The sequence below is a fragment of the Poromitra crassiceps genome, assembly GCF_964638095.1.
Source record: "Poromitra crassiceps genome assembly, chromosome: 20".
Lineage (NCBI taxonomy): Eukaryota > Metazoa > Chordata > Actinopteri > Beryciformes > Melamphaidae > Poromitra > Poromitra crassiceps.
In genome coordinates this window covers 13430149-13445870 of record NC_139637.1, presented here as the reverse complement: position 1 = coordinate 13445870, position 15722 = coordinate 13430149, and the positions used below count along the sequence as shown (strand labels likewise).

General features: G+C 45.6%; 1 protein-coding gene across 1 annotated transcript in view; it reads left to right on the top strand.

The window, feature by feature from the left end:
• plch2a (phospholipase C, eta 2a) overlaps positions 1-15722 on the top strand; it is a 261324-nt gene that overhangs the window by 233040 nt on the left and 12562 nt on the right. The window contains exons 11-20 of the mRNA XM_083656395.1: positions 925-1080; positions 3466-3564; positions 4341-4441; positions 5304-5392; positions 5538-5720; positions 6252-6359; positions 7982-8106; positions 9251-9335; positions 10565-10711; positions 15034-15113. Of these exons, the coding sequence (XP_083512521.1) occupies positions 925-1080; positions 3466-3564; positions 4341-4441; positions 5304-5392; positions 5538-5720; positions 6252-6359; positions 7982-8106; positions 9251-9335; positions 10565-10711; positions 15034-15113 (1173 nt within the window). The remainder of the gene's footprint in view (positions 1-924; positions 1081-3465; positions 3565-4340; positions 4442-5303; positions 5393-5537; positions 5721-6251; positions 6360-7981; positions 8107-9250; positions 9336-10564; positions 10712-15033; positions 15114-15722) is intronic.

Below are 15722 nucleotides of genomic sequence, written 5' to 3'. Positions count from 1 at the left end.
CCAATATTCCTTTCAGTCTTCAAATGCATTCTATCCATCATATCAAATGCCCGTTTTTAATAAAAGGACAATATTATATATATATATATATAGACAATATTGCCTCCATATATCGGTCTAATCCTATTTGGAATGCATGTGTGTATGTTTTAAGAAAGACTATACTCCGTTTAAATCTGGCATTTGCTCCCTGTGCATTCTGCTACTAAACTGAGTTTGTTTGTGGATGCACTTTGCCACCTAGTGGCTGAAGTGAGCATGTGCTTATTATTCCAGGTGAGCATTAGAGCAGCAGCGCTCTCTCGCCGTGGAATTCCTCCATGACAACTTCCTTCATTCTATAACGTCCCACTGTTCATGTTCCATCACACCTGGAATGCTGTCATCCATCAAATGCTCTGGGAGGTTCTGCATTCTGGAACAGGCCCGTGTATTGCTTCATCTGGGCTCCCCTGACCTCTCTTACATTGTTGTAAGATCCTGCATGACGTTTTGCTTTCCCTGTTCTGGATCTGCACAGACCAGATCTGCACAGACCAGATCTGCACAGACCAGGCTAAAAGAGTCTTTTGTTTTTTTTTACAGTAGGACCTCAGAAATATAACACAAATGTACTTTCATCGTGGATTTATCTGTACAACATTATGTATTTAAAGCATTATTTGACCCATCCAGAACAGGACATCTTGATGAATATTGGAAAGTTACTGAACACTACTCAAATCAGTCGGTCAACAATAAATCCAACTGATACTATAATGAAGTGTACAATTTCACTTGGTAAGTTGACTTCTCATTATTGTTTCTAAAGAGTAGGATGAATAGCTGAGGTTCTACTGAAGGTCCTTAAGTTCATCTCTTGAACCACATGCATTTATTCACCGTCTCCCTCTCTCCATAACTCTCACCCCCTCCTTTCTCCAGACCTCGGCCAACAGAAAGCAGGTGGAGAACTTGGCCAAGAAGAAGCTGGACAACCTGATGAAGGAGTCCAAGATCCGCGACAGAGAGGACCCAGACAGCTTCACCATCGCTGGGCTGCCTCCTGCGGGGAAGCCCTCGGACACGCCTGGCTCCAAGGTAAAGAAAGCAAGTGACACGCCTGGCTCCAAGGAAAGGAAAGGAAGGACGAAGTGGTTCTTGTTCGAACAGATCATTTGGGCGTACCTGCTGTTTCTGAGGTGTCAAGTGACTTAGCGGTATGTGCACTGCTCACCTTCCCGGACAGTGCAAGGGTCTGTCACAGGGGCTCGTTCGTTTATTTGAATGGTGCATTGCAAGCAGAGAGGTCTATATTCCATTTGATTTAAGAAATAAGAAATAGCCCATAACACTGCCATCTACAACATCTGTCTTCTCATCCAGTAGGCATATTTTCTGCACTCTCATTAGATTTCATCTGGCCTTAGTTTGAAAGAAGCGCACACTAAATATCTTAAAATATCTGCAGACGTTTCTGCTTTACTGGCCCAGATTTTCAATGCTTCGCTGTCTTGATGTGCTAAAAACTCAGTCTCCGTCCGCCTAGCAAGCTGTTAAGGCAGCCCCTCCCCAGAGAGAGAAAAGTACATTTTATTATTCTGCCTTTATAGAGATGATTACTCATTTAGCATGATGCATTAGCATTGCAATAGAGCCAGTGCTGCTGACTATTCCTCCTTTTCATGCCTCTCTCTGTCTTGCTTGTGTCATCAGGTTTGGGGGATGGCAGTAGCTTAGAGCAGTGGTTCTTAAACGGGGGACCGGGGACCCCCAGGGGTCCTTGAGGGGGGTCCAGGGGGTCCCTCCCCAGCCAAAAGGGGGGTCATTTATTTTCGCTATAATTCCATTCATAAGTAACACAATGACTATTTTGGTCATGGGTTTGATACACTTTCTGTAATAAAACATCTAAAAGCATCAATCTTATTATCATATGGGGGACCGTGGGACAAGATCCTATCAAATGGGGCTCTGTGGTCTAATTTGTGTCAGTTTAGGGGTCCTTCACATCAAGGACCCCTAAACTGACACAAATTAGACCACAGACCCCCATTTGGTAAGACTTTGTCCCCATCTGATACTATGGATGGAATTATAGTGAAAATAAATTACCCCCATTTTTTTGCTGGGGACCCCCTGCAGCCCCCTCAAGGACCCCTGGGGGTCCCCGGACCCCACTTTGAGAACCACTGGCTTCTGACACCGCACGGCCTCCCCTCAACCCTCAGTTCAAGCCTGTTAGGTCTGTCTGAAGGCATTCATTTGTTTCTGTCTCTGGGGAGTCGCACACATTTAGGCTACGACGACGAGACGAGACGAGATAGCTGCCGGCTATAAGAAAGCTGCCTGACTGAGATGGAGCACCACGTTGCTGATGGTTATGTGGATGTCTCCTATCTGCTACTCCTACAGTAACTCCTGCTGCTGCTCCACCAGCCCAGCCTCCTGTTCTGCTTTCTCAGGGCCTGTGTCAACCTAGCGTCTTTTTCAGACCGTTAAACGCTGGGAGTGCGCTGGGGAGCGCTGATGTCAGCGCACAATACAAGGAAGCTAGCCTGGGTAAACCCAGCCCCCACGTGACCTGCTCTCAGACCTGCTCACTAGTCGAGCAGGGTCTGTCTGAGAGCAGGTCACTGGGGGCTGGGTTTACCCAGGCTACAAGGAAGCAGTTTGAAAGTAACGTTAGTTCAGTGCGGGAGTAGCTTGATAGCTGACAGCTAACATTAGCAAACAACACACATACAGTGATTTAGCTCAACACTCACCAGAAATATTGTCTAGCCAATCTGCTCCCACAATTGAGCCTTTCTGTCTCTGTTGTGACAGTTTCTCCATATGATTAGTTGCCAGAAAAGGAGCACCCGACACCAGCGTCTTTCTGAAAAGTTAAAATATTTTCAGCTGGAAGCGCTGGGAGTCGGGCGCACAAAAACGCCGGAGTGCTCCGAAAATAGACGCTGGGCGCTGCGCACTTTCTCTAGACGTCTGTGTGCGCCGTCCGCATACGCTCTCCCCCCATTGGAAACATCTGAAAATAGACGGAGCTGATGAAAAGACGCTAGGTGGACACAGGCCCTTATTCATCATATTTGCTCTGGCATCTCTTGCCTTGTGCATTATGTATACCGTCTGCCATATCTCAGTGATGTGTGCGCCCCCTGCTGGCCTCTGCTCTGTATACCCACGGGCTTTTTATATTCCCCGCAACATCTCTCCCATGTTGTTCGGATTCATTTGGGGAGCATCCTCAAGAGCAGAGGATTTTTCCCGCCAAATACAGCTGTATAACCGTTTGTTTGTACCAATCTCCTTTGACGTAAGCGTTTCTGGCCGAACAAGCGGTCGATCTTGAACCTTTCCACTTTTATAACACAAGTTCTTTGAGTTGTCAAGGGAAAACGGCAAAGTCTTCGATGTCCGATTTCCTCGGGCTCTGTTCAAAAAAATATTCCTTTGCTAAATCAGTTTCTCTTCTGCTTTCAGGGCAAAACGGACTATGAGACAGACACAGCGGACGAGGCTAACCCCAGCAGCAACAAGCGTACCGGCCGTTCCTTCATGGGGAGCTTCTCCAAACGCAAGGTTGGTTTTGCTCTCCAAACTCAGTCTTTTTTCAGTCTTTTTCTTCAAAACACTAATGAGGGTTTCCAAATTCGTGGAAGTTGGAAAACCCTCATTAGTGTTTTGCTTGCACCTGTGTTTACCCTGCCTTTTCAACACAAAATGGCCCCCCGTGAGAACGGGTATATTCCCCCTGTTGTCCCGGTCAATGCTCCACCCCCTGCTGCCGATCCCGCGGCGAGAGTCGTAGATTAGCGCACGCTTCCCCCGATACACGGTGAGGAGTTTCACCGGCAGGACGAAGCGCGTGGGAAGATCGTGCTATTCCCCCCCAGTTCCCCTCCCCTCCAAACAGGCGCCCTGACCGACCGGAGGAGGCGCTCTAGTCCAAGCCGGAACGGAAGTACCACTACAGGGAATTGAACCCGGGTCTTTGGTGGTATAGACGAGTGCTTTTACCTCTACACCACCCAGACGCCACAACATATGGATGGTTTTGTGTCGATCTTCTCATCATTTTAGGAAGAAGAGTAGCAGCAACTAAATCATCTCCCAAAAATGTGTTCCTTTCAACACGTTTCTGCTTTTGCTCTTTAATCTTGGTCAGATTATGTAGCTTTTCAAAAGCCTCAAAAATACTTTTCATGTTAAATTTTCTCCCCGACAACAAGAGCCCAGCTCTCTGCAAAGCCGTCCACTGATAGCCTGTGACACTGACATGTCTTCATGTGCCTGTGACACATGAAGACATGTCTTGTGTTTGTGGAGAAATCACCCAGTCATTGTTTCTGCTTTAGAAAAAGACAACCAAGTTGAAGAAGGCGTCCAGCTTAGAAGACACGGATACAGACCAAGAGAGCAGCAGCAGTGCCTCCCGAGTGCCCTTACACCACAGCAAGTATGCAGCGCGTGCACACGCATACACACACCACACAGCTGTCTTCCCATAGAGATGTGTACTTAATATAAGGAAAAAATATCGTGGTCATAAGGCATTATATTACAATTATAAGCACATCAGAAAATGCATTGTGAATATGTTAGGGAAGAATTATATATAGTCATCCAGCAATGTATTATTTTGGGTGTGATGTATTAGTATTATAATCATAATCATAAAATGTTCATAATTGCATAGTATTTAGATCATAATCACATGAGAAAATGACCAAACATCTGAACATTGTGAATGTGGTATGGCACAATTATGATGTTGCTACAAGCCACTTGACTTGTTCACGAATTCTTTATCAAACATTATGAATTCCAGACCTTCATACAGTAATGCATTAGCGACTCACCTGACTCGCCTTTGAAAATTCCATCTGTCTGGAGTGAGTTTTTTGTTGCTAACCCTAACCCTACCGTAAAGTCACAGTGACATCTAGTGGATTTTCTCTCTCTCTCTCTCTTTTTTTTTTTTTTTGCATAACATACCTAAACGGAGTGGTAGAGATGGCTCAATCAGGTTGAGTTCAATTCAACACATGTTTGAGTTTTAGTGTCCCGTGGTCTAAATGCTGTTATCAGAGGCACCGCAAGAATAAAGTTCTGGTGAAAATGCAGAGTACTTGTCATTTTTCTGCATGAAAAAATACACACAGATACACAAAATATCTGTATCGGCCTTCAAAAGCCATCAGAAACAGAAATGCGTTTCGTCGTCGAGCCGATATGTTTGAGCCTATGAGTGAGAAAAGAAATGTGCCCTGTTCTGTCGTTTCCATGTGGGCGTCATGTTTTAACCTTTGACCTTTTAGGAAGAAGAAGACTATGAAGCTGTCCAGAGCTCTGTCCGACCTGGTCCAATACACCCGCTCTGTGGCCCTCCATGATATCGAGGCACAAGGTGAGCAGCTCCCCCCACTGGGGAAGACTTGTATCTGCAGCACTGTCGGCTTTTTACAAATGGCCCCCCCCCCAAATGCTGTGAGTGCCCGGTGAAGAAGGTGAAGCGAGCTAAAGTGCAGATGTGGATGTGTGCTCCTTTGCAGCCAGCTGCAGCTGGCAGGTGTCGTCGCTGAGCGAGACCAAAGCCCACCAGATCATGCAGCAGAAAGCCACCTCCTTCATCCACTTCAACCAGCGGCAGCTCTCCCGCATCTACCCCTCCTCTTACCGCGTGGACTCCTCCAACTTCAACCCCCAGCCCTTCTGGAACGCAGGCTGCCAGCTCGGTACGGCTCTCTCTCTCTCTCTCTTTATTCTGCCACTAACCCACAGTGTCTTTCATGTCTCCAGCTCTTTCTAAATTAAATCAACATTGCGGGTTATTGATTTAAGGACACATCTCTCTCTCTCCCTGTCCAATATTCAACTTAATACTGTCATGTGGAAACTTGAAGCCTCCCAGTGCACATACTCTGAGAATGGACTTTACAGTGAAGTAGGACAGTGGTTTTCAAAGTGGGGTCCGGGGTCCTTGAAGGGGATCCAAGGGGTCCCCAACAAAAAGGGGATAATTTATTTTCACGACAGTTCCATCCATAAGTAATGCAACGAGAGAATGAAAAAAAAAAAGTGACCCTAATCATCTTCGGTAGTATTAAATTGGGTCTGGTGTAAAAAAATTAAATAAATACATTTCTATTTGAATTCCGGGCGACCCCACTTAGGGTCGCGACCCTAAGGTTGGGAACCACTGTCTTAAGCAATTGTGTCAGCCGCCATCTGAACCTGGCGACGCTAATGACTTGATTTGATTTCAGTGGCATTGAACTACCAGTCAGAGGGCCGCGTGCTCCAGCTGAACAGAGCCAAGTTCTACAGCAACGCCAACTGTGGCTACATCCTCAAGCCCGCCTGCATGTGTGAAGGTCAGCTCATACACACGGATTCATTCACCTCTTTTTAATACGGAGGATGGAGTTTGACACTAACATAGAGATAGCATGGCTGTTTGACACTAACATAGAGATAGCATGGCTGTTTGACACTAACATAGAGATAGCATGGCTGTTTGACACTAACATAGAGATAGCATGGGTGTGTTTTACACTAACATAGAGATAGCATGGCTGTTTGACACTAACATAGAGATAGCATGGCTGTTTGACACTAACATAGAGATAGCATGGGTGTGTTTTACACTAACATAGAGATAGCATGGGTGTGTTTTACACTAACATAGAGATAGCATGGCTGTTTGACACTAACATAGAGATAGCATGGCTGTTTGACACTAACATAGAGATAGCATGGGTGTGTTTTACACTAACATAGAGATAGCATGGGTGTGTTTTACACTAACATAGAGATAGCATGGGTGTGTTTTACACTAACATAGAGATAGCATGGGTGTGTTTTACACTAACATAGAGATAGCATGGCTGTTTGACACTAACATAGAGATAGCATGGCTGTGTTTTACACTAACATAGAGATAGCATGGGTGTGTTTTACACTAACATAGAGATAGCATGGGTGTGTTTTACACTAACATAGAGATAGCATGGCTGTTTGACACTAACATAGAGATAGCATGGCTGTTTGACACTAACATAGAGATAGCATGGCTGTTTGACACTAACATAGAGATAGCATGGCTGTTTGACACTAACATAGAGATAGCATGGCTGTTTTACACTAACATAGAGATAGCATGGCTGTTTTACACTAACATAGAGATAGCATGGCTGTTTTACACTAACATAGAGATAGCATGGCTGTTTGGCACTAACATAGAGATAGCATGGGTGTGTTTTACACTAACATAGAGATAGCATGGCTGTTTTACACTAACATAGAGATAGCATGGCTGTTTTACACTAACATAGAGATAGCATGGGTGTTTGGATTTAGTTTTACACTAACATAGAGATAGCATGGCTGTTTGACACTAACATAGAGATAGCATGGCTGTTTGACACTAACATAGAGATAGCATGGCTGTTTTACACTAACATAGAGATAGCATGGGTGTTTGGATTTAGTTTTACACTAACATAGAGATAGCATGGCTGTTTTACACTAACATAGAGATAGCATGGCTGTTTGACACTAACATAGAGATAGCATGGGTGTGTTTTACACTAACATAGAGATAGCATGGCTGTTTTACACTAACATAGAGATAGCATGGCTGTTTTACACTAACATAGAGATAGCATGGGTGTTTGGATTTAGTTTTACACTAACATAGAGATAGCATGGCTGTTTGACACTAACATAGAGATAGCATGGCTGTTTGACACTAACATAGAGATAGCATGGCTGTTTTACACTAACATAGAGATAGCATGGGTGTTTGGATTTAGTTTTACACTAACATAGAGATAGCATGGGTGTTTGGATTTAGTTTTACACTAACATAGAGATAGCATGGCTGTTTTACACTAACATAGAGATAGCATGGCTGTTTGGATTTAGCATGGGTGTTTGGAGAATCAATAAACCATGATGGAGTGTGTTTTTTTTTGTCCCTTTCTGTCCACCATAGGTGCCTTTAACCCCAATTTGGAAGACCCGCTACCAGGCCAGATGAGGAAACAACTGATCTTAAAGATTATTAGTGGACAGCAGCTGCCCAAACCCAAAGATTCCATGCTAGGGGATAGGGGAGAGGTACTGTAGGACACACATGCACGCACACACCACACCCCACACACACACACACACACACACACACACACACACACACACACACACACACACACACATGACTAGATTCCCATAAACCAAATTATAATCTTAATTGTATTGTATTGTATTATTTACCGCAATAGCGATAATGGCGCGCGCCTCAGAGAGCCTGGTTGTCGGGGGTCGCACCTCTGAGATTCCAGGCCGACGGGCTGCACTATTAGGCCAATGACATTATACATCATAGCGAATATTGTCAAGTTAATATGAGAAAAACAAATGGGTCCCCAATAAACAAGAATTAATCAAAAGTCACTGTTCAGTTTGATGTGTGGGTGCATAAAAAAATGTAGGATCTGTTTCCAACATGCTACACCAGGGGTCAGTAGTGACTCCAATCAGTGAAAAGCTTGTCAGAGAAAAGGAAACAAGTCCACATCCTCATTTAGACCAGGGCTTTAAAGGGATAGTTCGGATTTTTTGATGTGGGGTTGTATGAGGTACTTGCATACAGTCCGTGTACTACATGCAGTAGAATGCAGCTCGCGCGCTCCCAGTTTGGAGAAATGGAGACCGCCCGCGTCAGACAAGTAGAGCTGTCTGCTGAGTGTGGGTTTCCTCCCACCACCAAAAGACATGTATGTTAGGGTTAATACTCCTGTCGGTGCTCCTGACCAAGGCAAAGGCAAAATAACAGGAGTTGGTCCCCGGGCGCTGCACTGCGGCGGCCCACTGCTCCTAGTTCTAGGAAGGTTCCTAGTAGAGGATGGGTCAAATGCAGAGGATGAATTTCCCCATGGGGATAAATAAAGGATCCCTTAACTTAACGTATCGTGGTTGTATTGAATCGGGAACCCCATATCATGTATTGTGAGATTAGCATATAGTCTCATTCCTAATCCAAACCTCAACCTAATATTAATTATAATCTGAACCCTACAGTAATCCCAAATCCTGGCCCTAAACTAGCCCTTTGAAGGGCTAACGACCAGCAAAATGACCTCACTCCAAGGGTTTCTGTAAAAACTTAAACCACCCAGGAAGTAATGGAAAATCATGCAATGTCACATGAGAACACCTAGTGAGTATTACGTGACGACATCAAACTATGTCTTCCCTCTGTCAGATCATCGACCCCTTCGTGGAGGTGGAGATCATAGGCCTGCCGGTGGACTGCTGCAAGGAGCAGACCAGGGTGGTGGACGACAACGGTGAGCTGCTCTCTGATCCACTAGATGTTTCAGTGGAGATGTTTGCACACCAGAGTAACCCGGCTGTGCTTCAGGTCTTATTCAGAACTCACAATATTCCCCCTCGCTCTTTGATACTTTGGTGTATAATTACTGCAAACACTGAAGACCACAATCGAGATGAAGAGGAGCCTCCAAGAGCACCAGTGCCTAACCTAACCTACTGCCTAACCTAACCTAAACCTAACCTAACCAACCGATATCTCCAAAACTCAGGCAACTAACACCAAACGATATAGATTGATAAATAGCACTACAGGTGAGAGGGAATATATGTATTTTGGATTTTAGGGTGAGCTGTTCCTTTAAACCTATTGCGTATTGCCTCTGTGCATGTCAACATAGCCAGTGTTTTGTTTGGACTGAAAACAAATGAAATCCAAAATGTCTCCTCCTCCCCATGATGAGCAAATAGGCACGGCTAGCTCAGCTGGCTGCTGTGGGAATTGACCCACACAGGCTTCCTTAGTGTTTACATGTGGCTTGTTGTGGTGTGACTGTGACATGTGATTAATGCATGTATGTGGTGGTCGGGAGCGATGCATGTGTTAAATGTGACTTTGTGTGTGTGTGTGTGTGTGTGTGTGTGTGTGTGTGTGTGTGTGTGTGTGTGTGTGCGTGCTTGTGCGTGTGCGTGTGTGTGTGTGTGTGTGTGTGCGTGCGTGCTTGTGCGTGTGTGTGTGCGCGTGTGTGTGCGTGTGTGCGTGTACACACTGGAGCTATCTGTATGGGTTGTGATGTATAATGGATGAGCTCAGCATGGGGAGATGTGCACAGGCAGCACCTATCTGGCTACACACACACACACGCACGCACGTGCACGTGTGCACACACACACACACACACACACACCCCCTGAATTATTCATGACTGTTGGGCTCACTCTCCAACTCCCTCCTGGACTGTCCACTCTCTCTCTCCACCTCTATCACTCTTTCTCTCTCTCTCTCTCTCTCTCTCTCTCTCTCTCTCTCTCTCTCTCTCTCTCTCTCTCCTCACTGTTTGTGTGCCTCACTCTCCCCTGACTTTCCCTTCTCACTTTCCCATTGGTTTCTGTCACACGCTCTCTCCTGCCGTCTCTCTCAATTTCTCCCCTTCTGTTCCTCCCTTTACCCCTCTCATCCCCTTCTGTTCCTCCCTTTACCCCTCTCATCCCCTTCTCCTGAAACCCCCCCCCTCCTCCTGCGCAGGGTTCAATCCGATGTGGGAGGAGACTCTGGTGTTCACCCTCCACATGGCCGAGCTGGCCCTGGTGCGTTTCCTAGTGTGGGACCATGACCCCATCGGTCAGGACTTCATCGGCCAGCGCACCATCGCCTTCAACAGCATGATCCCAGGTAAGAAGGCCCTGTAAAGCAGTGATTCTCCACCTTTTTCATACCAAGGACCCCTCATTTAGTCCACATTAAGGCCACGGACCCCCCCCCCATTTGATGAGAATTTGTCTTTCGGACCCAAATTTGACAATATTTTCTCTCGCTAGCTACGATTTTGTCCAGAATTCCATGACTGTATTGTGGGTAGAGTGATAAACTATGATCAGAACAGTCATTCGTGTGTGTTGACTTCCTGTAAATGAAATAATGCTGAATTTCAACAATTTGCTGGGGACCCCTCCCTGGAACCGCCTCAAGGCCCCCGGTGGTCCCTGCAACCCCCCGTTGAGAACCACTGCCGTTAAACCCCCCCGCCCCCCGACCGGCGTTTAGACGGAGCCGATCGACCCACTCCCCCACCTCTCCCCGGGTCGCGTTCCCACACTGACCTCTAAAACCTTTTTAGTGGCGTTTTAGACATTTTAGACTCGGCTCAAGTGCCTCCGAGTAAGATCTGCCGATGCTTTATCAGTCTGTAGACGTGGAGATGCACTTTGGTGAGGGCTGCAGAGGAAGGATTGCTTTGCTGATATGCAGGGCTGATATTGACTTTTTATAAAAAAATAAAAAATAAATCTGATCTTGTCCAACTCAGTTTCGTCCACCTCTGATATGATGGATATGATGCAGTTTGATTGATTACATATTTATTGTCTGATCAATCCTACAATGGTTGTCTATATGCCATAGAGCAGGGGTGGACATTTATTTGTCCTGGGGGGGGGGCGGGGGGCATAGAAAACATACTGTGCACTTATTCTTCAGCATGTATAATTGAAAATCACTCCAAACAGTCATCTCATTCAATGTTTTTAGCTTCATAAGTAAAATGCTGTGGTTTGTCTTAGACCTCCCGGGCCAGGCAGAACCATCATGAAGGCCAGTTCTGGCCCATGGGCTGCATAATGCCCAGGTCTGCCATAGAGTAGAGACAAGCAGTCAATTAAAGACCCTGGAAACCCAAAATAAATTATGCATTTTGAGTTCATCACACCACAGGAACCTATGTTGATAAGACACCAGGCAAATTTGAACCATGATGAATGTCGCAAAGTATCTAAATTTAGGTTTGAAAGTCATGGAGAAACGAGGCAGAATGTGTCGCATTGAACCAGCTGTAGCCGCTGCCACATCGCGGGGGGGGGGGGGGTGGGGGGGGAGCCGGCCGGTTTTAACTTTAAGTTTAACCTGAAAGACTTCGGCCATGTTTAGACACCAATCAGTCTCTGCATAAAACGGCAAACTGTCGTTGCCTTCTTGCCTTTTGATTTTGCGTTTATACACATCGTTTGTCATAACAATTTCTGGAACGCTGCCATCACCAACTCCAAGCAGTGTCAAGTCAGTCAGTATAAAACGGGCAATTAAATAAAGTAATAACAATGATGCACGTGTAAAAAAAAATGTGTGTGTGTGTGATCCGAAAGACACAGAAAAGAGATAAACTGGAAGAATATCTGCTGCCTTCGAAAAGTCAATTTTAACCCGTAGTGAGTCGACTGTTCTGTTTGTTGTTTACCAAGTAATAAATTATTGCTTTTATTTTGAAGGTAAAACTTCCTGTGTTCTGCCTAGCTTCATGTATTCTGTCTATCCCCCCCACACACACATACACACACTATTTTCTTTTCTTTTTTTTAACAATACACAAACAGGACAGACGAACAGGCTCAGACACAGAAAAAGAAAAGAAAAGAGACAAAAAAAAAAAACAATAAATATATTCGACATTCATTATTACAACGTGGTGCTGCTACCCACATAAGGTTTTTATGTGCTCGTAAGGAAGGGGTCCAACAGAAACCAGCCAGGAGAGTCACCTGTCACGGTGTCACCCCTAACCTCATCGAGGTAGGCTAGAAACGGATCCCAGACGGCCGAAAACGTCTCGAGTGAGTTGGTCCTCAGGAACCGAAGTCTCTCCATCCGTATAAGAGAAGTCATGTCCGTCAACCACAATTGGTCGATATTCATGTATCAAGTCAGAGAGTTTTCTCACTGCATTTGGTCCTCCGACTTCGTCGACACGTGGCTAAAGTTGCCGCCGCCCTCGACCAGCTGCTCCTGCGTCCACGCCCGGAACACATGGGCCTACTGGTCTTCATGATTCAGAACCTGGACCATCGGTCCCAAGAAGCTGCTGTCTGTCTCTGCTGTCTGCTGCTGTGGTGGGGGGCTATGGGAGGCGCTGAATGGGTGTTGCTCATCCAGCCGTGGATACAAGCTGATCTGGCGACTCGTGGTTCATAGGTTGGAGGCGCGCTGGGGGTGGAGCTCTTGGCGGCATCGGCTGAACAGCGGCTGAGCGGGTCTCACACGGGGGAACAGCGAGGCCGGGGTGGGATCCCGAATCGGGTCATCAGTGTCCATCCTCAGCGTGGCCGTTGACGCACTGTGGAGACACAGAGGAGAGAGAGCAGTGCCTGTTCTTTTCCATGACTCCATTTTCCCCGATTCTGGCTTCCTCACGCCACGTACAATAAGCCTTCCAGTCGAGCCCGAAGAAGGCGTCTTTTGTCTTCTGTCCTGTGGCCTTATCTCGCTCTTCAAGTCTCAATCTCAATTCATCAAACTGTCTTTTGATGGAAACCCACATACTGTTAGCCATTTATTGAATTGGGATAAGCTTTCGTCTCAACAGTTCCTCCGCGTGTGCTGACAATAAGGAGCGGTGTTGTCGGGCCCATCGGTGTCCGTAGACGATTTAGACTGGTTAGTGCCCGTATCTGATTCAGAGGAAAAAGAAAGAAACTCTGAGAGAGAAAGACAGAGACCGGAAACTCACTCGGAGAGAGAGAGAGAGAGAGAGAGAAAAAAGAAACTGGAGCTGACTTTATAAAAGTTCACAGAAAAAGTCCGAATTTTGAAACACGCATTTAACGAAACGCGATGTGTGTCCCTGGAGGTGAGGACCGTCCCCGAGTCATTTCCTCAAATGCTGCCTGGTAGAGCAGCACTCTGAGACTCTGAACGGGCTGCGAGGCCACGAAGGTTTTGTCGAACGGACAACTGCAAGCTAGTTTATGATTGGACGTCGACAGGCGGAAATTTGAAGCTGTGAAGCACCGCCCAATTCAAATCCTGCCTGAAGAAAAATTGTAAACAGGGAAATGGGGATATTTTAGGATTTGGGTTGAAACCAATGTCTCAAACTTTTTGATGCTTACAGTTATGCCTACCCCACACTACAGGATTTTCAAATCCTTGAAGATTATAAAAATCTTGAGAGCCCACACACTACAGGACAGAGAGAGCCGATTTTTTAACATTTCAATCTTGGGACACACACACAATCGCGTCTGTTCAAACGCAACCCCACACACTAGAAGATTATGCTGAAGATTCACCTGGAAGCAGGGCTGACGTTAACTTTTAAAATGCCTATTCAGTGTGCACACCGGGTGTAGTAGTAGTAATAACGATAATAATAATAATAATAATAATAATAATAATACATTTGTGTCATTTCGTTTTCTAAACAAATCTTATTTTTTGTTTTTATAATGCATTTGCACTGAAAGGATTTGTTTTCTCATATTTGCGCGGACAGCCGCGTCCATTCGGGGTGTAGGCCTACTGTGCACGGCCAGGCGAAAACCGTCTGCACAGGTGCCTTGTGGAGGGGGCGCGTCTGCTGATTTGACTCACTTTTCCATGCGGACACTCGCCGGGCGACCAGATTATTTTGCGAAAAACTGTAATGGAAACGCAGCTACTACTGGCTCTCTGCTCAAGATGCAATCGCCTGTCGGGTTGTAAATATCTAACATGTTAGATATGCCCGATTCACAATCGGGAAGAGGCAGTCTTCCCGATTGTGAATCTTTGAACCCCACACACTACAGGATCATTTGGGAAGATTATCTGCCCGACGCGCTTCAAATCGGGAGCACCCCCGAGAAAATCGGGAGGGGGGAATCTTGGCCATAATCTTGCAAATTATCCTGTAGTGTGGGGTAGGCATTAGTCACACGAGACCCTAAATGACATGGTTAGAAGGTTTTTGTGGATTTCGGTTTCCAGGGTCTTTAAATTCTTCCCATAGACTATGGAAAGAATCTGAAAAAACTTGATCAAGAAATATACAGTGTATGCCGTATATATATATCAGCTTTGATCCAGAAATATTTGTGTTGGCCTACAAAATCCCATATTAGTGAAACCATTGAACACACCGGTCACCAAAAGCTGATTGATGATGCTTGTATCTATTAGTTTCACTGCTGACTGACAACAGTGTGAAACAACATGGTGTTTGATGATGCTTGCATGTTTGTATCCAGGTTATCGCCACGTTTACTTGGAAGGTATGGAGGAGGCCTCCATCTTTGTTCACGTAGCTGTGAATGACATCACTGGTAAGGTAGGTACCACCAGACCGACTGCCGACTTCCTAAAGATATGCCCGTACACAAACACACCCACACTTTGCCCAAAATAAAATGGCACTTTCTGAAATCATATCGCTTGAATCCCTGGTTGTTGTTGTTGTGAGATTGTTTGAAACTACAATAACGGTCCGTTAATCGTGCACTATGCAGTGTTCCTCGAGTAATAGAAAACCTAGAGAAGACATGGACTCTGAAAGAAATCGGTAAACAAATATCCCAAAAAATGTATTTGAAAATGTCAGGGGGAAATAGCCCAATAGACCATCTGTACGATCTGTGTGTTCCCATTGATTCTCCCATTGGCTGTGGGCGCAATTACTGGCTATTTGGTCTGATTTGGAGTCATGTCAGCAAGTAGCCGTACCTCAGCTCTGCTCTGCTTTAGTTGTATTGCCGCAGTGCCTGAGGAAACTCTTAATTGGATAGTTCCACCTAAACGGGCTTCACTGTTCAATTGTATTGTCAATACGCCCGATACAAGTGCACAGCCACATGCAAATGAGATGGAATCATAGATTGTTATCGGCTTTGTCTGTTATTGCAGTCATTCCTCTGTATTCTTTGGTCATAAACAGTGTTGG